This window comes from Dreissena polymorpha, chromosome 9 (genome assembly GCF_020536995.1).
Source record: "Dreissena polymorpha isolate Duluth1 chromosome 9, UMN_Dpol_1.0, whole genome shotgun sequence".
In the NCBI taxonomy this organism is placed as follows: Eukaryota; Metazoa; Mollusca; class Bivalvia; order Myida; family Dreissenidae; genus Dreissena; species Dreissena polymorpha.
The window spans coordinates 32,990,151-33,016,195 of record NC_068363.1 but is presented as its reverse complement, the minus strand read 5'-3'; the positions used below and the strand labels follow the sequence as shown (position 1 = coordinate 33,016,195).

The 26,045-nt window shown below is 37.5% G+C and overlaps 1 protein-coding gene across 1 annotated transcript; it reads left to right on the top strand.

Annotated features, from left to right (window-relative positions):
* Positions 1–1,441: 1,441 nt before the first annotated feature.
* On the top strand, positions 1,442–23,802 carry LOC127845939 (low-density lipoprotein receptor-related protein 6-like). Its single transcript, XM_052377118.1, has 20 exons — positions 1,442–1,488; positions 2,462–2,529; positions 3,207–3,286; positions 4,503–4,585; positions 6,312–6,449; positions 6,714–6,834; positions 11,843–12,011; positions 12,923–13,048; positions 13,594–13,690; positions 14,600–14,736; positions 14,980–15,172; positions 16,117–16,247; positions 16,773–16,932; positions 17,566–17,684; positions 18,932–19,060; positions 19,692–19,886; positions 20,254–20,436; positions 20,845–20,989; positions 21,753–21,852; positions 22,381–23,802. The coding sequence occupies exons 1-20, from the start codon at positions 1,442–1,444 to the stop codon at positions 22,534–22,536; spliced, it is 2,577 nt and encodes an 858-aa protein (XP_052233078.1). The 3' UTR covers positions 22,537–23,802.
* The last annotated feature ends 2,243 nt before the right edge of the window (positions 23,803–26,045 follow it).

The window sequence follows — 26,045 nt, the reverse complement described above, 5'->3', positions numbered from 1 at the left end:
ACTACGCCGGCGGCGACGGCATCGTCCGCTTCTACCACGCTGTAAATGGGTCTGTAGCCACCCAGCCTCTAGCCGGACAGACGGAAGCCCCGTTCGGGGTGTGCATCTATAGCTCCACGGCGCAGCCACAGCCGAACGTCAGAGGTAAAGAAGACGCTTGTTTTATTTAGAAAATATCTTGAGGTTAATATTTTCATTTTTTAGTCTGAAAATGTTTACATAGTTTTACTCATAGAAATGAAAAAATGTACTTTTGTCGTTGTTCGTGTATGCGTAGTGTTCGTTTAAACGTATCTGAAAATACTCGAAAATTGTACGTTTGTCCTAGGTATTTATACATCGAGAGGAATTTGTTTGCTATAGTATATCACATACATAGAGAGCTTGAATGCAAGATTCAAACCGAATTCGGTAAACGAATAAATAGCTATTAGAAAAAAAAATAGGTCTTACACATATCGTGCAAGCTTAATTATAGACATGATATATGTCCAATACAGACTTGTGCTCGAAAGCAGGATGTTCTGATATCTGCGTACAGATGGACGGTCGTGCGCAATGCACGTGCAGAGATGGATACAAGCTTTCCACGGACTCCAAAACATGCATGGGTTTGTAACGTGACCACATTTTATGTGGATATGTGTGATGTGTGCGCATTAGAGCACTTAATGTCCAAATAATTAGTCAAGTAATTACAATTTACCTTTCACTGTTTACAAGAGTCAAGCAAACTGATAATTTACATGAGTCAAGAAAACAATGACACAAATATAAAAACCGATCTGTGTTAATCAAAATAATACACGTTTACAAATACACATTTACTGGTATTTCACTGAATTGGAACTAAGTGTTCAAATGGTAATTTAAATAGGTTATATGTTCAAGACACTTTTTCACGTACCTTTTGACCGTTTTTTTCTGATTGCTTGTCTCAAAGATACAAAATTAAATATTATGCTTATAAAGGGGCGATATAACACTAAGGACGAATGAAAACTAAAATACAATTTTGAATGTGAGGAATCATCCTAATAAAATTGAGAAAAAACGTGCTCTTTATCGTTTCTATCTGTTTTATATATGTGGTTGTTACATTTGCGAACAGTGAGTGGAACCAACATAAAGTTCAAACATTAGTCAGTCGGTAAAAAGCAACTTAAGGCGTTAGCTTTTTTATTCAAAGATTTATGGCTCGAATCCCTGTGGGATAACTTACACATTAAATGGCAAATTGATGTGAATAGGTTTCTTTAAGAAAATTAATTATCTTGCAGAGGATACGGGGAAATACCTTCGAGGCATCGTCATCAACACCGGAAGAGATCTATGTATTGTCGACATACGGGTCGTGAGCAGCCTGGCCACCTATACGCCATTTTGTTTTTACTCACTTCCGGACTCAGAAGTCCAACCGATTTCCCAGATGGAACTAAACATGATGGACCGATACGTCTACTTTGTGGTTGGCAGATTTCTCTATAGGTACGACTTATTTTATTGTAATTTACTTAACATTTATGTTTCTAAAAGAACCGTTCAGTGATGGGACTTGTGCACCGGTATGTCATTATATCTCACCTCCTACAAAAATGACCTGATCTGATTGGCTTAGAACGGTCACGTGCCCATGGTATCTTTTCCTTACACCCCGAGTAATTTCCATACACCCCGAGTTATCGAATAGTCGGTTAAGATATAGTCGTTACACAGTTAGTAACTGATAGTGTATGGGATATACACCCTCAGTACTTTCATACCATTATCGAGCTTCGCTCTCGTATTGTATGAAATAACTGAAGGTGTATATCATATACACCATCAGTTACTTACAGTGTAACAAACAATGGCTTAATGCCAATTGTATCCTCAGTTTGACAGAAAAAGTATTTTTTTGAAGTAAAATGTCATGCCAAAAAAACACACATGGGACAATTACTAAAGGTTTAACGCTGGGTTCACAATATTATTTTTTCGCGCCTGATGCAAATTTACTTGTGGTCAAATTGAATGGTAATATTTTGCTTTCGTGTCCATGGCGCTGTTCGACATGTATTGTTCCACTAAAATTTAAGAAGTCAATAATTTAATGTTATAATTATGTTAAGGTATTTTATTTTTAAGTAGGCATATACAGTTGTTTGTGCAGTTCATTTGTGAACATCATATTTGGATAGTTTGTATTTTCAGCATGATTTATATTGCATCGCGTTATCAAAATTTCGTTGAAAAATGCACATTGAGAATAATACAAAGAATGCAGTTTAATTAAACAAACATAACAACCAAATATTTACAAAAACTTAAAGTTGTGATTAATCACCATAACTTGTTTTATTCGTGTGCTGAATGAGGCTTATATGTGAAAGCGCTTTTCGACATAATGTATTCTGTCCTAGTGTTGATCTAGTTATGCCCCTACAGGTGGCACATTGTACATAACGTGCTTCTCTTTCAGTGTGCCCATCCATGGTTCCGAGAAACAGCGCAGATACATGATATTAGAGTCATCTTATGACATCACAAGTAAGACATAGTGGCCGTGCTCTGTGAAAAGGGGGGTAAATGCATGTGCCTAAAGTGTCGTCCCAGATTAGCTTGTGGATTCCGCATAGGCTAATCTGGGAAGACACTTTCCGCTTGTATGATATTTTTCGTTACACGAAAGTGTCTTCTTAGCAAAAATCAAGTTAAGGCGGAAAGTGTCGCCCCTGATTAGCCTGTACGGATTGCACAGGTTCATCTGGGACGACATATTACGCACATGCATTAAACCCATTCTCCACAGAGCACGGCCCATAGGCATATGTAAACATGCACATCGAAGAACAAGTTAGGGACCTTGTTTAATATTGATTTAAGTAAAAGTGCATGCATGAAAAACGTTCAAGAACAGACTTAAGTACCAGCGCAAACAAACTAGTACTAATGTATTTTATTTTCAAAGCCTACTATGAACATGTAAATGTATATGTACGCATTCAAGCTAAACTACACGTTAAATCTTATATGGTTACATATACACGCGCACATTGCTGGTTTTCGAAACTTTTATGAGCGTTTAACCACTTACCTTTTTTCTTCATAAATACTCTGGCACGTCATTGTGAATATGCGACAGTTAATATAGTCTAAGGGAAACAACCTTATTTGATGAAAGTTTCACAATTATGTTCTTGACGCTATTGTGTTTGTCTATTCAGCGATATCGTACGACTACGTGGACCAGCTGCTGTATTACGCCGCAGACTCCGGCTCCCCGCAGATATGGACCGTGGAACCAGTAAGGATATTACATGCTCGTCTTTAAGAATAACTTTGAGTTATTCGTTATTTATTGGCAATTTAACAACGATTTGACGTAAACTGTCGCAATATATGAGCCGCGCTCTGTGAAAGGGGGGTTAAATGCATGGCGTTAAGTGTCGTCCCTTAATAGCCGCACAGTCTAATCAGGTACGATATCTTCCGCTTTTATGATATTTTATGTTTAAAGAAAGTATCTTCTAAGCCAAAAATCCAGTGTAGGCGGAAAGTGTCGTCCCTGATTAGCCTGTGCGGACTTCACAGGCTGATCTGGGACGACACTTTACGCACATTTATTAAACTCCCGTTTCACAGAGCGCGGCCCATATTGTATTGTTCACGCATGTAACCATGTCTTATTATAATTGTGAACGCTATGTACATGTTAATCGCTTAACGTAAATTGCACTGATTCTCTTGTAAACGATGTTCTGTGTAATTCATCTCCTTTTGACGCACGAAAAACTTAAAGAATTTTGCTTAAACATTGTGTGAGTAGACATTTTATTATGAGCATCTGTTCCATCATGTCGTAACTGACTTACAGATTATTAATAAAATCACTAGTTTTAACTACAATAAAGTACAGATACAACATGATAAATGCTATCTATGTGTTTAAAGTCCAAGTTTAATTTATGCTGCTTCTTAGATTATTGGCATGTATATTTTAAATTATTCGTGGACTGTAAAATGCAGTTTTAAAGGTTTTCAGTTTTACAGTTATCATAAATTTGGATCGAATACTTGCTAGTTGGTTCCCCTCGGACGCATATGTGCCGGATACCAAGATGTTGCGCAAATTTAATTTAAACTTGCATTTTAACTTAAGGAAGCCGATACTTGCATGCGTTGTCAACAAATACATCGTAGCCGCCTATAATGATTATAAGAACACAAAAATTTCAGCGTACATTAACCGGGCGAATGCAAACTAATACCATACCGCACATACGTACGATTTCGTCTTTGTTACCCTCTAACGCGAGTTAGCTACAAATGTACATGCCACAGCCATGCAAGTTAAACTTTTCATCAGTTGTTCGTGTCAGCAGAACAGTGCCATCGAAGCTAACCGAAGTTTTACCGAAGCTTAAATAATGTAATATCTATTCAGATAAAATATGTGACAGTATTTCTAAACAAGATCGTGACCAAGCCTTGAAAAATGTACAACCAGTTATTTGTTCCAGAACGAACCACAGCATGTCAACATCATGCATCAGTCAATGACCGGAAGTGGACCTCATAACCTTGTGATCGTGCCCCATATACAGTAAGTGTCCATCATGCGGTAACCTGTGAGTCAATATGAGTCCTATTTGTGGTGACCCATATACAGTGAGTATCAACTGATGCGTGGACCCATTTGCAATAAGTGCCCTACATACGTTGATCCATATAGAGTAAGTGTCCTATATACGTTGATCCATATAGAGTAAGTGTCCTATATACGTTGATCCATATAGAGTAAGTGTCCTAAATTCCTTTTTCCTAATAGAATGAGTGTCCTACATGTGGGTTTTTTCATACAGATTAAGTGTCTTAAATTCCTTTTTCCATATAAAGTAAGTGTCCTACATGTGTTGTTCCATGTAAAGTAAGTGTCCTACATGTGTTGTTCCATATAGAGTTAGTGTCCTACATGTGTTGTTCCATATAGAGTTAGTGTCCTACATGTGTTGTTCCATCTAGAGTTAGTGTCCGTCCTGCATGTGTTGTTCCATATAGAGTTAGTGTCCTACATGCGTTTTTCCATACATAGTGAGTAAGTGTCATACACGCGTTGTTGCATATAGCGTTAGTGTCCTACATGCATTGTTCCATATCAAGTAAGTTTCCTATAAGTGTTGTTTCATATAAATGCATATTTATATAAGTAAGTGTTCTAAATTGCGTGTTCCATAAAGAGTATATGCGTTTTTCATATAGAGTAAGCGTCCTACGAGCGTTTTTCCATATAGAGTAAGCGTCCTACGAGCGTTTTTCCATATATAGTAAGCGTCCTACGTGCGTTTTTCATATAGAGTAAGTGTAATACATGCGTTGTTCCATAAAGAGCAAGGGTCTTGCATTCATTGTTCCATATTGAGTTAGTGCCCTACATGCGTTTTCCCGCCTACAGTAAGTGCACTTTATTCGTTTTTCCATATAGAGTAAGTGTTCGAAATGCGTTGTTTTATATAGAGAAAGTGTCCATCGTGCGTTGTTTCATACAGAACAAGTGTCCGGCATGCGTCGTTTCATATAGAGTAAGTGCTCTTTATGCGTTGCTTCATATAGAATAAGTGTCCGACATGCGTTGTTTCATATAGAGTAAGTGTCAGACATGCGTTGTTTCATATTGAGTTAGTGTCGTACATGTACTGTTCCATATAGAGTAAGTGTCCTTAGTGCGCTTTTTCATAAAGATAAAGGGTCATACGTGCGCTGTTTATTTTAGAGTTAGTGCCCTTCATGTGTTCTTCAATATTAAGCATGTGTCCTTCATTCGTTGTCCCATATAGAGTAAGTGTCCAACATGCGTTCCGTATTGAGTTTATATATGTTGTGCAATATATTTTTATTTATATATATTATGTTCCCTGCATGTGGTATCTATACAGTACGAGTCCTTCATGTGGTGAACTATCGATAATAAGTGGCTTACATTCGGTCTTCCTTGTTGTGACCCATATACAGAAGTGTCCGTCAAATACATAGTAGGTTCCCAACATATTACGCTCCATTTGCAGTAAGTTTTATACATTCGATGACCCATAACACTAAGTGTTAAACATATGTTGGCCCATATACAGTTATAACCTTACATACAGTACTAGTATATAATGCCAGTGATATATGCGTTTTCACTATTCCGCTTACCGCAAGAGTATAAACACGTTTTACGTTATACGACGCCATAACTATGCAACACATGTCGGTAGTTACCGTTACCTGTATTTGTCGTACTATCCGTACTTACACCATCGAATTCAACTGTTTGGTTCTCTTTTTTTCAGCAAAGGTTTCTGGCTCAGCGACGGCAATCATCTAGAAGTGATGGATCTGGAAACCAAGGATAGCGTGATCAATCACGTGACCCTGCAGTACGAGTTCGTCAACCCCAAGAAGCTAGTCCACGACGTCAAATACGATCTGTACGTGGTTTATGGTGTAGTTTTAACCAAATAAAAGAATGGACGTTATTATGATAAAAACTAAATTCCATTGGTTTCGATGTATGAAAGAGTGTATCACGCTTCGTAACGCATCATATTAAATTTTTTCATCATTTATTAGGACAATGATATATAGTGGATATGTGTTAATACAATATTATTTTCGATTCAAAAGTAAGTAGGAAAATTAGCTCATACATTTGTATAATAAGCTAATAAACACTGTTTATATTTTTATTTTAGCCTCTTTGCTTTGGTTGCCAGCTCTATTGGTCACACAAACCTCCTCAGTGTCAACTACAACGGTTCCGCGTCTGACTTCCTCTACAACGAGAAAGATATCGAGACGTTTGCTCTATACAATGTACGCAATTTATTTGTAGCGTTTGATGTGTAAATTAAGACTCCCCACATGTACAATAATTTATTTATCGGTCGAGAAATATACTAAATAATGAGTTGAGAAGATTCCACACATTCTTTTTTAATTTTATTTGCGGAATTTGATTATGATTCACAAACGGCAAATATTGTCCAATGTAGTTAGTTTTTCGACAGTGCTTTCTTTTGCAGAAGATCTTATTTCTTTTAGTACGGTGGCATAGAGGTGACATGTACTCCTTTTTTTAAATTGCACTCCTCTTTTTTGTCTATCTCGCGGCCTCGACTTACTAACTAGCTAAGTCGTGGCCACGAGATAGAAAAAAGAGGAGTGCAAAACTTAATAAAAGAGGAGTGCAATTAAAAAAGAGCGGTGCAGTAAATAAAGGAACGGTGCATTAAACAAAAGATGAGAGAATTTTAGCTATCTCGAGATCCCGACTAAGCTAACTCGTGACCACGAGTTAGTCAGTCAATCAAATTGTTCAATATGGTTGTTCATGGTGATCTTTATACAAAGGGAAGTAATCATCAACAAAAGAGGAGAGAATTTTAGCTATCTCGAGATCCCGACTTAGCTAACTCGTGGCCACGAGTTAGTCAGCCAATCAAATTGTTTAATATGGTCGTTCATGGTGATCTTTATACACAGGAAGTAATCATCACTGGCTAGGAGAATTAGCATAAAAATCTTGCAAATCTGTAAGCAAGCATGAAGTTTTGCATGAACACTCGGTTTGATATGCACTTTTTATAGAAATCGTTAGCCACTCAAAAATTCAAAATGGCGGCTATTTTCAAGATGGCCGCCATTTCCGATTCAATGTATATAGCCATGTTGGGTAAGTCTTAAGCATTTGTGAGTAAAAATTGTGAAAATCTTCAAATTAGCATGACATTTGGTATAAACACTTAGTTCGGTACACACTTTTGATAAAATCCTTTAGTAAGTAAAACATTTAAGACGCGTCCAGTTACAAGATGGTCGCCATTTCTGGTCTCAATTTATGTGAACAAGTTGGGCAGCTTACATTATTCAAAAGAATCTATGAAATCAGTAAGGACACATGCCATTTGGTATGAAAACTCAGTTTGATGTTTTTACTTAAACCTTTGAGCCAACCGAAGATAGAAAATGGCGTCTATTTTTTTTTTCAAGATGGCAGCCATTACCGGTCTCAGTTTTGATGTCCAAGTTGGGTTTAATTTAAACTAGTAGTATTTGGGTATTTTAGACATGAGTATTAGTATATTAAACATTCAATGCTTGAAGAGCTTAGAGTAATATATATATATATCATATCATATACATTGTGATAGATTATTCAAAATGGCAAATACATTTTCAAATTGACTGCCATTATAAAGTCAAGTAATGATTAGGTTCCCGTGTCAATTAAACAACATTTGTCTTCTCAATAAAGGTTGATGACTCAAATCCAAAGGTGTTTTTATTTTCATGATCTCATTAATATAAGTCGAGATTAGTTTTGACACATGCAGCTACACAACCGGTACTGGTAAGAACAACCCTGTAACATGTGCAGCGACCAGAGTAGTCTGTCTTGCAGCCACACTTGGTTAACTCTTTGCAACTTTCTGCAATTGGGTTAAGGTTAGCCCAGAACACTTTCCAAAGATTGTTCTGCCACAGTTATGCTACAATCTAAACTTTGACCCAGGATGCAGCCTGCTTGGTATGCTGCACGATTTATGTGCTGACAAAGGGGTTCTCTAGTTGGAGGAATTGCATCATATTGTCTTTGTTTTCGAGCAAACATGTCTAATCTTGCTGCATGAACATCAGCTGCTGAACTGGATCTGTCATACATGGCTGTTACAAATCTTTCTAATGCCTCTTTGTCTCCTGGTGTAACCTCAATCGGATATTTGCTCAATTTTGAGAAAACCTTGCAAATCTCTGGGAGCACATTCCACGTTTGCCATGCAACCTTTTTACCTTTCCCACAGAATGCTGAAACAGCGTAACACCCTGTAAATGCATGAAAAAGGCAATATCATAAGTTTTTGTTGCCTATTGATTTAGCAATGTCTTGAATATGGATCCATCTCACATTTGTTCCTGGACCGTATTCAAGCCAAAGTTTTTCCAAGCCAAAATTGATTAGAGCTAAATAGGTGTTAACAGAAATCACTAGAACATCAGTGTCATTAGCCTTAAGGATGATGTTTTTATGCCCTTGGTGTACTGCGTTCTTTACAAGCAAAAACATCACTGTGTCTGCTTCCTCATGATTGCATGGAATTAGTCCCTCAGGAAGACTGTCGTGGTTGCATACTGCGCTGTCTTTTTTTGATACAATCAAAATGTTTTGGGGACGGGACTCAATTATATTGTCTGCTTGAAACTTAAACAGGTCAGTTTTGTTATTATTGTCCCGTAAGCCAGTTTTGAGAAACTTTACCCTTTGGTGTTTCTCTGCGTCTTTTTCCTGCCCCTCTCTTTTATCTGGCATATGCCTTGAGACTATAAAGTTCAACCATGTAAACATCAAAAACTATGTCTGTCCTGTTATATAAGGAAGCATAACGCTGAAACTTTGGTACTACTTCAAGTGCATCATAATCCTAAAAGGTCTTGGACAACTTATGTGGTAATGTATTCACCAACGCCGAACCATCAATAACATTTGCAGTAGCAGTTGTCACGGTCTCTGAGTTCTTCACTGTGGCTTCAAGAAACGTCGTGATTGTCGATTTCTTACACCCATATAGGGATCCATTGTCACTTAGAGCAAACGTCTAAGAGGTCACATTCTCTTGATTGGCATGATATAAACTCTTTTTAAAACAGACGACAGTCGTATTTCAAACCCCTCTGTTTAACCATCCGCCGAAGCACGAGTCGGCGTAAAATACTTTCTTGCTCACAATTGCGTCAGATAACTTCCGCTTTCATGAGCTTCAATCTTTGGAATTTCTGCCAGCAGTCTATCTCTCAGCCTTGTTGAATGCACAGTTGATATTAACTGATTTATTCCAAATTGCTCTAGTCGTTGTTAGAACATCTTAACGAGATATGCAAGACAAAATACTATGGGGTCTGTTGCTTTGGATTTTGATTCCACGATAAATGTCACCAGCTCTGAAAATACAAGCGGGTATTTTTCATTTTCCAATGACCCGCAGTTCTCTTGGCCATCAAGTATTGGCAGATGGGCACTCTCCCTGTAGTACAGAGAGGACAAACACTTCTTGTGGTACTTGAGCTCTTGTGCCACTGCATCTCCATCACTAAGAGTGGCAAGAAGATTCCCATCATTAAGAGTCCGGGCATATTCCTTTAGTTTTCTATCAATATTCATAGTCATTGCTAGAGGTCTGACTTAGGCGTTTCGCTATAACACATGATGCTCTTTTCTATATCCATGCTTTATCTTCTAGATTTAAATGGCACTTCCCCAAATGCAAAAGTTGTTGCAGAAGATCTTTTTGTAGCCATATCAAGTTTTGTGTTGTTAAACATAAGACGGCAGCTCTGGTGATATTGTGCCTGCCTTTTGCGCATTGTTGTTTCAATTCCACCCCCTCATCCAACCTTCTTGGATCTAAGATCAATGGAAGCCGGTTCATTGCGTTAAACTGCGGAACGTTTTTTTGTTATATTTGTGTAACCATCTTTACCCTTGCTGTCGGGTGGAGGCAACTTTAAATTTTCATCTTTCTTTTCAGTCTGACAGAGACAACATTTGTCCCACTCTGTTTGGTGCTTTGAAATGAACACACTGACGCTAGCCATATTATTTGTGTGAATTGACCGAGGGGCTAACCTTTTACCAACACAAGCCACTAAATCTAAAAGCTAATATTGACCCGTATAACCAATAGACTCAGATACAATAAAAACCGTTTTTAAAAACTTGATTGGGAAAACAATACTTCTATTTGATAGAATATTTTTTATAATTTATTTATAACTTCAATCAACTAACTTATTGCTTCAAAATTCTATTGAAACCTATCACTATATTACTGAACAGCACGACCATAAATGTTGGTGTTCTAACTGACCTGTGACAAAGGTTATACTCCTGAAGTAGTAGTAGTACTGAAGTAAAAAAGATGCATGACGTAGTATATGACGCTTCTTCTTCCTACGTTTTGCCTATAAATCCATAATAAGCGAGCCCATGATGTGTACGACGCTCCTATATCCTACGTACGGTTAAATTAATAAGTCCATAATAAGCGCACCCCTGGGTAAAATAATTTTCTTTTTAAATGCTATATATATTTATTTATTCAACATGTCTTAAAACAGTTGTTTATGTGTGCCATACATGTGTGTATTGTCTTTATATTTCCGTTATGATAATTTTATTGATGTATTCATACATATGTGGTTCACAATTATTGTGCAAATTGCGACAATTTCGATACAAATGTACAATATTTCACATCTTAATGTCAAAGAAGACTAAATTGTATATTTTAAACATTCTTAACAACAAAGCAACCTGAATAATGTTTGTTGCCATTTGTCTCCGAGTGCAAATACCTTGATTTTCAATAAAAATTGTATAATAAATTATGCGGCCGCCATTTTGAAAAAGAAATGGCCGCCGTGTGATTTTTTTAGTGGCTAACGGTTTTTTTTGGGAAGAGCACATATTAAGGTACATTAATGGAAAGTTTGGTATTTGCTTACAAGTTTGCAAGATTATGCTGATTAATGGACCTTAATCCCCAAGCTACACAGTAAAAGCCCGCGTTGGCCAGCTATATATATGCGTACATAATATTTGCACATGTTACGCCTAATTTGATTGGCTGACTAACTCGTGGCCGCGAGGTAGCTAAAATTCTCTCCTCTTTGTTAAATGTACCCTTCTTTTATTTTTTACTGCATCGCTCTTTATTTTAAATTGCCCTCCTCTTTTATTTAGTTTTGCACACCTCTTTTTGTATATCGTGGTCTCGACTCGACATCTTAGCAGAATGATTTTAAACTTTAAATTACCTGATTTCAGGAGCTGATTATTTTGGTGCACAAAAATGGCGGCGATCACGTGATCAGATCAGCTGATATCGGCCTCGGTTCTCCACTGAAGGAGATAGAACAAGGGAAGATAACCGGGATACAAACCATTAAAGACATAAAAGTGCTCGATCAGAAAGCCTTACAACCGTTCGAGAAAAGTAATAAATTTAATTTGTAGTTGTGTTGATATAACTTATTTGAATGATCAGTGAATTTTTCTAGGTAATGAATATTGTATATTGGGAATTCAATGCTTGGTATTTAGCATTCGAATATAAGCGAATATCGTGCCAGGATCGAATACCCAGCTGTGTTTTTGGTATTCGAACGCACGCGAATGTCGAGCCAGGATCGAATGCCCAGAGGTATTGGGTATTCGAACTTAGGTAAATATCGTGCAAGAGTCGAATACCGACCTGCGTGTGGGTTTGAACGTTTGCCACTTTTAATTCAGGGCCGAAAAACCAGCCGGAAATCTGGTACTATTTATTCACACTTTTGAGAATATAGAGACTTGATCGAAAGAACAGTTGGAATTAAGAATTTCCCGATACCTGTTTTCCGATGCACATTATCTAGCCATAATCACGGTAAACGTGCTTAGTCAGTCTGCTAAGAAAATGACCACTCTGATAGAATAAGGATGACGCCACCATGTTAGCTGTTTGTAAAATTAGTTGAGTTGGACTTAACTTGTTCAAGTGCTTTTTAGTTTTGAATGTCTTACGATTTAGCACTGTTTGTGTATTTTCAATTATTTGAAACTATTTCCTACATGCGTGCTGAATTAAAGACCTAGTAGAGTTATGGTTAGGGAATGTGTTTGTCCAAGTGGAGAGGACTCGTGTAGACAAATGATGGATCCAGTTTTATGTTAATCACAAAAATCGTAACAGTATTATGTCAAATGTGTTTATTTAAACATGAACACTTAAACATGATTTCATCGCGTGTCTTGTTCCTGTACGTTAATGTACAGCATAACGTGCCATCGTGTGTCTTGTACTTGTTATACTATGTTCTTGTGTCATAATTACTTATGACGTCATCGCATGTATTGTGCTTGAAGGTCAGTGCTCACGCGTCAGCAATGGCGGGTGCGAGCAAATCTGTCTGCCGAACTACTTGAGTAAAACCCCAACCTGCGAATGCTTCATTGGGTACAAGAAGATGTCGAACGGCACGTGCGTGGCTGGTAGGTTATGCATGAAATTGCGTTACTAAGGACACTGTGTATATTTCTTCGAGCACTTAATACTCTAACATTAAAAATATATTTCAGCAATAAATTTATTTCATTTAAAATTAATATATAAAACGCGTTGTTGGATCTTGGCATTGAGTGATCAATTTATATTTGAGCCGAATGACTTTACCGCTGTAGTCCCGTCTAAAGTAGAACACATTCGATTGTACTGCTTGCATGCATATACGTAAGTGGTAGAAATTAAAAACCGTGTGAATTAATAAAAGAGGTAAAAAATCACACTCGTACGTCAGCGCTGTTGTTGTTTGTTCAATAGAATACCTGTTTTATTGATTGACAAACTAATTGATTGATTGATTGCTTTTTGCTAGCTTGATAATATTTAATGATCGATTGATAGTTTGATTAGCAGATCGATAGATTGATTTATTCATTCATTCATCTAGCTTGATAATATACATTGATCGATTGATAGTTTGCTTAAGTGATCGATATATTAATTGATTCATTCATTCATTTATCTTCACACATAGCTCCGGTGGAGGACAACTTCATCCTGGTGACTGACTACACGTACAATCAGGTGTTCCAGATCTCCATGGACAATCCCAACACTGTCGTCACCGTGCCGTGAGTAGCACGCACATGCGCACATACATTGAGCCTCGTTTTGGGCTAAATTCAATGCCGTCATTGCAAGCCGCACAGGCTAATCAGGGACGAAATTTTTTGTTTAGACTGGATTTTCGTTTAGAAGAGACTTCCTTAAAATTGAAAATATCATAAAAGCGGAAAGTAAACTATAGGATGCCACTTTACGCACATTCACTTTACTCCAGTTTTCCCGTAATGAGGCTAACGGGGCATGTTGTCATTGTATAGTGTATGTTTATTATATGAGTCGCGTTCTGAGAAAACTATGCATAATGCTTGTGCGTAAAGTGTTGTCCCAGATTAGCCTGTGCAGTCCGCACAGGCTAATTAGGGACGGCACTTTCCGCGTAAATTGGATTTGGGCTTTGAAGAGACTTCATTGTCATGTCATAAAATGAAAGTGACGTCCCTGCTTAGCCTGTGCGGACTTCACAGGCTAATCTGGGACGACATTTTACGCACATGCATTATGCCCAGTTTTCTCAGAACACGTATCTTATGCCTACATACGCATGTTTGTTTCGTCAAGAACAGAAAACACATTGTCTTTTAGGAACACTAGTGATCTAGGATTTACACGTTTCTCCATTGGTCAATGAAGTTACGCATTTTTCTTATGTTCTCAGTTCACGTTTATGAATATCATTTACATGCAAACACAGAGAGTAGCAGAAAATAGCAGCAGTTTTGCTTTTTGGTATCGTCCCAGTAGATTAAACGTTCTGCGTACTCTTATACGGTAGGTTTTGTTTATAAGATCTAGTATGTTACGTAGAAAATCCCAAATCATTATTATCATCATCGCCGTGTTATCCTCGTCATCAATTGCAATAACCCAAGTAAGTTATTGTTATCAAGTGGATAATTTCGTATGTTTCCCAACAGTTTACCCAACCTCGGTCGGCCTGATGGAATTCTCTACATTCATCAGACCAACAAGGTTTTATGGACCACGGCCGGAACGGCCAACATATGGGCGTCGAGTCTAAACGGTTCCTTTCAAAATACATTTGCCGATATTAGTAAGTTATATGCTTAAAGTCGACGACTGAAATATATTTGCGGGTATCAGTTTTTAACTCATGTGACAATAATGTGATACTCTTTAAAAGCGGAGTAATTTGTCGTATCACACATTTTTTTATACGTCATAACTTGTTTTATATTTGAGTTACCAAACCATTACATTCACAAATCGTACATAAAAAGTGCAATACCAATATGTTGGAAATATATAAACAAGCCTTATACTTCATCTTGACTAGGCGCGTTATTCGTACGGCCGGACCGTATTGCCCTCGATCCCAGTACCGGAAACGTCTACTACACCGGGGTGTCGCAGGTGGCGGACTTCCTCTTTGACAGCGTTATCGGCGTCGTCAATGGCAACGGGAGTCACGCGGTAGTCGTGTGGGAGGGGCACATGCCACGCGACATTGTTCTGGACGCCGGGGAAGGGTATGTGATAGCAGTGATAATTTCGTACGGTAGATCGGTATTTGTAAGCATGGAAGCTTGAAGTTAATGATTCAGTAGTATTCCTTAGTGAAAGAGAAACATTTAAACCTGTCTTGCTATGCAAACGGGAAGCGGACAACGGCAACGAGCGAGGCCTGGTATTTTAATGCGCATGGGGTGGGGGTGGGGGTTAGAGGGTTAGGGATAGGGTCAGGGTTAGGGGTCGGGTCGGGTTTGGGTTAGGGTTAGCCTTAACCCTAACCCTAACCCGACCTTAACCCTAACCCTAACCATAGCCCAGGGTTATCTCCCCTATACCACGCCTCGCTCGTTGTCGTTGTCCGCTTCCTATACAAACAAGCAGTTGTATACACGTTGTTGTAATAGTAGTATAAATAAAAGTGAGTAGTTATATAAATTATAGCAGAGGCGAAAGTAAGCATTTGTTTGTTACTGTTAGAGTAAGTATGCTGAGACTCATGATTAGTCTATACAGTACAGCCAAGCAAAGAGGTAGTACAAATAGCAGTAAAAATAGTGGAAAGAACGTTGAGAAATTTAAGCAAAGGCAGTCGCGAGTATGGTTTGTGTTTATTCTAAAAGCAAGTATACGTATAAACATGTAAAGCAGTTTTGCTTGAGAAAATCCATACATATAGCCCTAATTTGAATACACCCAAAGACACCAAGTAGTGGTTATACCCTGGAAAATGACTCGAGAGCGTTTAAATCAGCATTTGGCTTGAACTGTTATTGTGCTCATTAAGTTTTGACTAAATAAATTCGATTTGATTATTTTAACATGTACAATATCAGACCGGTGTCGCCACATATCCGTCCCCAGATTCATGTTCTGTACCTTCCACGTCATGTCGTTCCGGTCTAATGGTTGTGTTTTTTATTGCCTTTTGACTGAAAACAGAACGTTTGCTCTATTACAAAAGGTTGATGTTCTGGACGGACCACGGTGACCGGATGACCGGCGTCTACAGGGCACAGATGGACGGCAGCAATAAGCGCTCGCTCGTTCTGGATGACGTCGTCTGGCCAAACGGAGTCACTCTCGACTACAGAAGTACGGCCACAGCAAAAAATCAAAATTGTGTGCCGATCACTCAATATAATTTATGTTATAACATCGATCTTTCCCGACCGTTAGTGGTAAAATAGAATTTCTTTATAAGTTTGTGCGATTTGTTTAAACGACTTAGACAAAAACTACAGAACTCAATCCCAGCGGCATTATTCTTAGTGTGTTTGAGAGTATTGGGTTAACAAAAATAAATGCTTATGACACACTATAAGTAAGGGTGAAACTTGTTTCTCTCATTTTGTACGTCGCTGCAGTGTACGTTAGCCGGTGTGAGAACTTACTTTTTAATTTGCCATTGAACGTAACTACATATCAAAAAATGAAGATAAATTCGCATTTGTTTAAAACATTGTGCTTGCTTTAAAGGGTCAGTAATTATTATTTTTGCTGCGGAAAGTTATTTGTCTTTTTTTTAATAATCCGTATCGCATCATTCCGCGTTAAACCACAAATCCATAATACAACTTGCGATCCTTTATTTCCTGTCTTCCAATTACTTCCGGTCAGCCAAGCGTGTGTACTGGACGGACGGCTCGCTTGACAGGATCTACTCGTGCGACTACGATGGCGCAGAACGAAAGTTGGTCCGACAGTTCGATAACTCCTCCCACCTGATGGATATTCAACTCGTGGAAGATTTTCTGTACTTCACTGACATCAACATGAGGTAAGCATCGTTATACAAGTACGCTGAGGAGTTTTGTTTTTTGAAAGTAGTATACATACAATTAGGACCCGTTTTTGGTCAGACGTTTAACGATGCTATTAAATTTAAATCTGTAAAATCAGATTGTTTTAAACATATTTTGTGTAGAACCTTCTTAAGAAACGCTTTAAAAGAATACCATTCTGAACGTACAATGTTATAACAACGCGTGTCCGTGTCTTGGAAACAATTAGCTTTGGTCTACATACTATCAAACGTAAGCCTGTTTTGTCGCTCTTATGACTTAGGAGTCCTCATTGCGGCCTTCTGGTCCCTCATGTTATATTTTGCCGATCCATGGGCAATCCCAATCCGTGAATTGGTCCATCATATGACCTCTTTTTCGTATTTGCCACCGTTTCTGTCAGTTTGCCAATCAATGTTTGGATGACCTTTTTCCATCTTAGAATGATGCACAAGTGCATATACGTACAATACCACAGATTTTAATATTTATTTCATTTACCGGTACTGGTATTTTTGCGGTGGAGGGGATGGTGGTAAAAATAATAAATGAATAAACCAGTCCGTTAAATACAATCCAGTGCCTTTGACCCTGAACGATATATACCCACCATGTGTCTCTCTCGATAGACAGGTACAGAGGATTCATAAGGACGGTCAGGGGCCGATACTCAGGGTGGGACCAGCCGACCTCGGCAACATACAGTCCATATTCTACTTCAACGCTGCCTACGCTGACAAGACGCCGAGTAAGTTCACACGCACTCGTAATTTTATGTTGTTTCACCCATTGCCTAGTAGGCTCTCCCGTCCTTCTAAATTGGATCAATGTATTTCCAAAATTAGGGATGTCAATTTCATTTATTTCTATATTTAGAATATTTCTTATAGAAATTCCTTTAAGCAAACGGCGCAGACCCAAATGAGACGCCTCACCATGCGGCGTCTCATCTAGGTCTACGCTGTGTACCAAGGCTTTTTTTCTAAACGTTAGGCATAAATGGATTAATATGCCTACATTCCAAGTAAAGGGTAATCTAATGACAATAAGGTAAATCTCGTGTGATTAGAAGTTAAATAAGGTAAATTGTAGTTGATGTAATATAACAATGTTAATATCACTCACTCAATCATAGTTCTCCTATTTCTGAAAAGCGACTTTGTTCTATTTGTTGAGATAATAAAGTATTAATTTGGTAGTTTGGGGATGTTATTCCCAATCAAGGGAAAGAATAATTTAATGGTAAGACCGCTTTAACGGAAAACGGCAGTTGTTTTAACCCATTAATGCCTAACGTCTAGAATAAAGGCCTTGGCAAACAGCGCAGACTCAGATGAGACGGCCGCATGATGCGGCGTCTCATCAGGGTCTGCGCTGTTTGCTTAAAGGAATTTCTATAAGAAATATTCTAAATATAGAAATATATATACTTTATATCCCTAATTTTGGAAATAAATTGATCCAATTTAGAAGGCTGGCAGAGTCCACTTGGCATAAATGGGTTTGGGTTAAAGTCTTTTAAGTACACTTCATTACGGCTGCAAAGATAGTCCAGTAGATTTCTGATGTTAACATTTGGGATTTTCCGCTTTTTCGAATGTGCAGTTTGGCAAAGCCAGTGGTTATATAAACGTAATATGTGCATGACGTAGACATGTGATTAGTTAATAACTTAATATGAATTTCCGACAAAAACATAAAGATAGCCAATCTGTAAAGCTGGCGCAGCGTTGCACTCGCTTCTCACCTTGGCGACCCGGGTTCGTTCCCCACACGGTGGGTGACATCTCACCTTGGCGACCCGGGTTCGTTCCCCACACGGTGGGTGACATCTCACCTTGGCGACCCGGGTTCGTTCCCCACACGGTGGGTGACATCTCACCTTGGCGACCCGGGTTCGTTCCCCACACGGTGGGTGACAGTTTGATTGATGCTCACCATTCTTGACTGTTTGGTTCCTTCCCGATGTGTCATATTTCTAATAAATATTCACAGAAAACGAGCCGTGTATGGTGAACAACGGCGGGTGCTCTGAAATCTGCTTCCCGGCTCCAGGTGGCAAGCACACGTGTGGCTGTAACTGGATACATAATCTGCTAGCGGACGGAAAAACCTGCGAGAACGGTGAGAGAATGCTCGGTTAAAACGCATCTTGTCCCATGAACACTTTGTTGCATCCGTATATTCTTACTGTTTATTGTACAGCTCGTTGTCATTCTTATTTTATTTTTAATATCCAATATATTTTTGATACAACAAGTTCACCGCTAAATAAACTGCAAATTTCACAAAACTAGTACTAATGCTGAGTAGTAACAATTTGGGAATTTGGGAATTTGATTGCAGTATTGCTTACCTCTGACCCAAAGGATTACATTATAGTCATGTTTTGTTGAAAATTTCTTTTATTATAAATCACACGTCTATATAATAATCGTATTTTACTGAATTTAATTTCCATTCAGTATTTCAGTTGTATAAACTAAACTGTATCAGTAATTTGATAATATAGTATGAACTTAACTTTATCAGTATTTGATAATATAATATGAACTCAACTGTATCAGTATTTGATAATATAATATGAACTAAACTATATCAGTATTTGATAATATAATATTAATAAACTATATCAGTATTTGATAAAATAATATAAAATAAACTCTATCCGTATTTGATGATATAATTTGAACTAAACAATGTCAGTCTTTTATAATAACGTGGTATTTTCAATGTACCTTCTATTGTATTGCAGTTCCCCGATGCCCGTCTGTATTTTCTAACGCAGTCGTCCTCGAGGACAGCACGTGCATTCGTGTCTCTGGGAACACGTGCGCCTTTAACTGCACGGGCATCTACAAGGCACGTGCTGACGTCACGCGCCTCACATGCACTGACGTCATGGACAGCGACGGTGCGCTTACGTGGGACATACAGTATCCCTGCGAAAGTAAATATAACATTAATTAAACATGTGCGAAAATTGTAACCCGAATTAAAATATGTGCATTTAAAAAGTACTGTAAAAGTTTTCGAAAATGGAAATTACCAATGATTTCTGTCTTACTGTGGGTTTTGGGTAATATTTGTAACTGAAGATTGGCAATCCTATGTTTTGAACAGAGTACGATAGAACAATGGTTTCCATTTTTTTCATTCATGGATCCGCAACTCTTACTTTTAAAAGTAATGTCTCTGACCAATAGGCAAGTCAAACATAAACAATGAAACGACATTGTTAGATCTTTGTTGTTGTTCTGGATTTTTTAAGTAAAGTAAAATGCATAGATTTATATTGTGTAATGTCTTTTGCGTAGTGATACGGTGCCCGCTCTTTATCCCGGACGGATTTGTCAACACGTCTTGCTACCCGCTTCCCGGTTCCACGTGTACATTCACGTGCAAAGACGGGTACCATCCGAACCCTCTTGTAGACCACATCATATGTGACATGTCCGGTCGCTGGAACTACAGCGCTGGAGAGTCGACACTTTGCATTCGTAGGTTCACTTAATAATATTACATAGTTGTAAATACAGATTCTTTCATGGCACGCGTACATTAATTTGTAAACAAAAGGTTATCGTTCTCAAAAATAACAAATTGGAAGGGCAACAAAATATTCATTTATTCGGATCTGATAAATGAACAAACTATACTTTAGATACATGTCAGGTCATGTTAGAATCTTAAGACTGTTTTACCTGTAGACTCGTTGCTAGCTTGACCACTAGAACTATCGCCTCTTTCTTGCCTTACTGTCTTACGCAGCAGAGCTCATCAACATGGGTGTTATGGCATATTTGCCAAGGGTAGCTTAAGACCAGCCTGCGTATAGGTTGACGAAAGAAAACATTTTAATAAAGTTATTTGCAAGCGTGTTACAGCTGTTCTCTGTTATCTTTCAGCGCATCATTCACCGCATGTGGAACAGGAAATGGCGGTTGTCCAGGCCTCCACCGGAAGTAGAAACATGGCGATAGGACTCGGTGTCGGCGTCGGCATTCTCTTGCTAGTGCTCGTCGTCATCCTGGTGGTCATTTCCCTGTACAGGTAGGTAGGGTATAATATATTGCAAGCCGGCTATATTACACTGCCATTGAGCAACGTATGCCTGTGTTCAAGAGGCGGTGGTCTCCAAAACCCTCGGGAGGGACAATATGTGTCTTGTTCTAATACAACTGGGCATAATACATGTGCGAAAAGTGTCGTCCCAGATTAGCCTGTGCAGTCCGCACAGGCTAATCAGTGACAACACTTTCCGCTTTTATGATATTTTTGATTAAAATGATGTCTCTTCTTTGCAAAAATCCAATTTAGGTGGAAAGTGTCGTCCCTGATTAGCCTGTGCGGACTGCACAGGCTAATCTGGGACGACACTTTACGCACATGTATTATGCCCAGTTTTATCAGAACGCGACTCATATATAAAACAATAATACTTAAGCACTAGTTATTAATCTTCGGATATCTTGCAGATGATAAAATGGGAACATCTTTGCATACTATTTATATGTTTTATGACAGTCAGTCGGCGAAACGTCTGCACTGTCTATGGTAATTACTGACTAACGGAAATAGTTTGTTTTAACGGAAAAGACAGCATAATATTGCATCAACAATGAATACATTTTCCAGACTACTGATAACACTATCAAACTATCCTGTTAACCTAAGATGTCTTGTAATTATGTTGTATTGTGAACATTTTCGAATATATAAACATTATTGCATCAACTTACTGTTCTTGTATTCAAGAATGGCATTCATTTAGTATCAACATTAGGTTCTTGACTCGACTATTCTTGCACACCAGGTTAGGCAAGCTGGGGACACTGTTCGGAAAGAAGACACCGCGGACGACTTCGTTCGAGAACCCGAGATACTCCGAGAATAACGTGGACCTGCAGCCTGTCAGGTAAGCAATCGCTCGAGTGTTTGAGAAGTGACAAATGAACGAAACTGAAAATCTTGAAGTTGAATCATTTAAACGTTATGTGTTAACTAGAAAAACTGAGGGAATTAAATGGCATAGCACAAAGCATCGGTTGCCAAAGAGTTCTCATAATTATTAGGAGCTCAACGAGTTGCCCCTACTTGTCATAAAAGTAATAATTGATTTCAAATTCATATTTACTGAAAAGTCGTGATGACATACGGTAGGTCACAATTTAACGCGCGTTCCTTGATGGAATCTGGTTCGGAACTCTTTTAGTCGGACCAACCTCCGCCCAGAGATTTCACTGGTTCCGAGCATAGTTATCGTTAACCGCTGCGTTGAGTTTGACAATCTTGTACTATTCCCTCTAAATGACGCGACCTGTTGTAAAATATGTTTCAATAAAACTAATAATACTTATAACAATACTACTCCACAATCAGTATATTTGATAAACGTTAATACTTAATAATTGTGTATGCTAATAAGAACCTGTTTGGCTTTAGACGGAGCAGAAGTGAGCAATGGTTTCCATTACTCTACGTTGAATGACGACAAGGTCGACCTGACCCAAGACTCGAGGAGTAAGCAGCACCAGCAGAAACAACAACAGCAGTCTACGAGTTCAATAAATGGAACGTTCGGCAACAGTAGCGCCTAGTGAATCCGTTTTGGAAATCCTCACCTTGTTATAAACTTACTTGTAAATATAATTTTATACTATCAAGCTGTTATGATTTCTACATGTTTCGACTAAGACTCATTTCATTAATTTGATTATTTGTAGGAAATAGTCACATGCCGGTTGTTATATTAAGTTAACCGTTTGCCACTTCGATACGGATTTTCACACATTTTAGTCCCTTAGAAAGTTATATTTAATTTAAAACTTTTCTCACTAGATTCAAGTTTTTAAGGCTTCATTTCCAACCTTAGATACTGATGAGCAGCAAACAGCATAAAACCTACACAGACTGCGAGTTAATAGCAGGCTTTTGTGGTTTTATGCTGTTTGCCAAAGCCATTTTCACTTTAGTTCTTATGGGGAAAAGGTTTAAGATTGGCAATAATGTGTATTGTAAAATGTTAACTGCATAGACTCGACGTTGTTTTATTTCAATACTTAACATTTATTTAAAGTGCATGTATGCCTGCATTTTATTATTTTTTCAAAGACGTTGCCTGGTAAATAAAAGCGTATAGTTTCACAAGTGTTTAATAGTCGATAGGCGTCTTTTCTTTCATTTATAATTGTTTTAATGTGTATTTCATTCTATTAATGCTTAAAAACTATGTCACGTATAATGCGTTACTCACTATGGCATTGATTTTTATGTATGTGTACATAATACGGAGTATATGTTTTTTAACGTGTTTAAGACAATGTACATTGTATTTGGGTTTTATGCTTTTTAGTTAAAACTTACACTCTAACTTACACGTGGAGTGCTAATGCGTAACATGCGTAACATGATATCTCATGTTGACTTCTAATGCGTAGCATGTTATCTGTCATATTTCTAAAATGCAACAAAGCATGTCAACTTTATGTTGAGGTTTTTGTATTTGTTTTGTAAAAAAAGGAATTAAAGTGCCCAGCTTATTTCAAATTTAGGTTAGTGCCATTGCGTCGCTTAGACACTTCGTTCCAGTTAGATAAAGCATGGTATAACATGTGTTGATTGTTGTTGACTGTTGTTGTCGTCGTCGAAATACGTCACATATTTATGTAATGCGTCATAGTACAAATTCTGTTTGAAAAGTAAGTGTTATAACTATGTCATAATAAACAGTGTACACTTTCATTTTAATTGTTTACGTATAAATATATATGCTATGCACATTTGTATATTTAATATTAAAATTATATGTAATAATGAAAACTTACAATGGTTCAGACATGCAATAAAATCCAACAATAAACTGTTGCAACTGTACAAATGCTTTATGTCTGCATTCACGTACAAATAGTCTTTGATTAAGAAAATATATTACTTGACGTCGTTATCAATCCCAGACACACGATTGATTGGTAGTGCAGACCATTAATTGTAATATCGCTTAAGAGGTCTTACATGAACATTTTTAGAAATACTGATTTCAACTTTGCAACCGCGATAGAATTTCATTTACGTATTTTTTTCAATATTGCTCTATAGAGGGTATCTCAGTAAAAACTGGATCGTGACTGACAGTAATATGATTATAGGTGCTACCTAATTTACGGGCAAAAGCTTTTTAAGTTTTTTTGATAACCATGTATTGGATATATGATTGTGTTCAAAATATGATAATGGTTGCAATAATTAAGTAATGCATCCAAAAAAAATCAATCTTAAAACGAGTTACATGTTCCAAGCTTAAAGATCTAGCATCTTATTTTTTTTTGTTTTCTAGCCACAGGAATTCATAGCTGGTTCGGTGTCTGTGGTATAGTGGATTGGGTGTCTGCTAACTGGCTTAGTCACTGGGAGGTCTCTGTATTGATCCTTAAAGTGGAAGCATTCTTTAGATAACCCTAAAGACATACTATGGCGTACCATTTGGGTTGAAAGTCAAGAAGACCTACACGTTACAAAGAGAAATGTACGTTGAAGTACAATAATTGTACGTCAACATAATTAAAAATTCACTTACGAAGAGTATATTTGTACGTCAAAGTACAATTTGTACTTTGACATACATGTTTGTACTTCTAGGTACACATTTTCTGAACAGCCAATCAAAACACTAGTCTCTTGAGCCGCTTTTCCTTCAGATTTATTCATAATAAATGTTTAAAATCTCTGTTTTAGTTGAGGACAAAATGAATTAAAATATCAGAATGGCAAAAAAACAACACATAGAAGTTTCAAGTATTTAATGCATTGAAATAGATTATATACAAATTTGAAGAAGATTCAATTGTTACCTTTTTAAAATTAAAATTATTCAGCATATTGTGTGTATGAAATGATCATGCGGGGCGGAGTATCACGACCGTCCAGCGCATTACTGTGTAGGAAATTCCCAACGGTAACCAGTTACCAAGCATTAATGGGATAAATAATGTATTATAAACTCCCCGTTGGTCGTATTTTGTGATAACCATAACTTGCATAAGTCAGAGGTTAATTCCGCCACGCCAGGTCAATAAATACGCACAATATCTATGAGTTAGCGGTCGATAGTCGCATAATTTGGTATAAATTATTATAATAATAATGCTTAATAAATACGCACAATATCTATGAGAAAGCGGTCGATAGTCGCATAATTCAGTATAAATAATAATAATAATAATGTTCAATATCAAAAATCTCTAAAATCAACAGACGTAAGGTGTCTTCTGATTGGCTAACACTCAAGGGTCGGTGGAAATTGTACGTCGAAGTACATTTCTCGTTCTACTTAGTAGGTCTTGTAGACTTTCGACGTCATGGTACGTCATATAGACACTAAATACTGGTCCTACCCAGGAAACAGTTTGCTTATTCAAATGTCTCAATTCAACTTGACAGCTTGCTAAAGCAGTTGCATTTAGCATACAGTACACTGATTTAACATAATCAAAATCATGTGATGTGTCAAATCAATTTTGATTGACAAATTTGACAGGATTTTTTTTTAATCCAATAAGTTTTAGACTGTCAAATAACACACACTACGTATTGAAAGCCATACCTGGAGCTTTCGTCTGTATATCACTGACTTCATCAGAAGAATGATTTCTACTATTGGGAAACGTTAACACCACTAATTGTCTTCTTATTTATTATCAATGTATAATTATGTGTAACAGCATAACAACATACTTGATTCGCAATTAAAATATTTAATAAATACAGGTATCTTGCAGGTTTCTAATCTTCTTTCGCAAACTATTGTTGAATAGTTTAAATTTTGTCGCCACTAAAAAACTAGCCATTTTGTAGCAATTCTAAAATCACAGTCTAAACTGCATACACTTAACTCTATAGTTACAATTTGAATGCAAATATTAGAATGCATCATGTTATATCATCCATATTTTTTTATTTAAACATTCAAATAACACATAACACAGAACATATATAAAAAGGTATGTGGTATTGTGTGGAGATACAAAAAAGTGTAGCGTTAATTCTTTTTTCTTTAATGCTAAATGAAATTTGACACCGGAAAAAATAATGCGTGTGTTTGGACAATTTG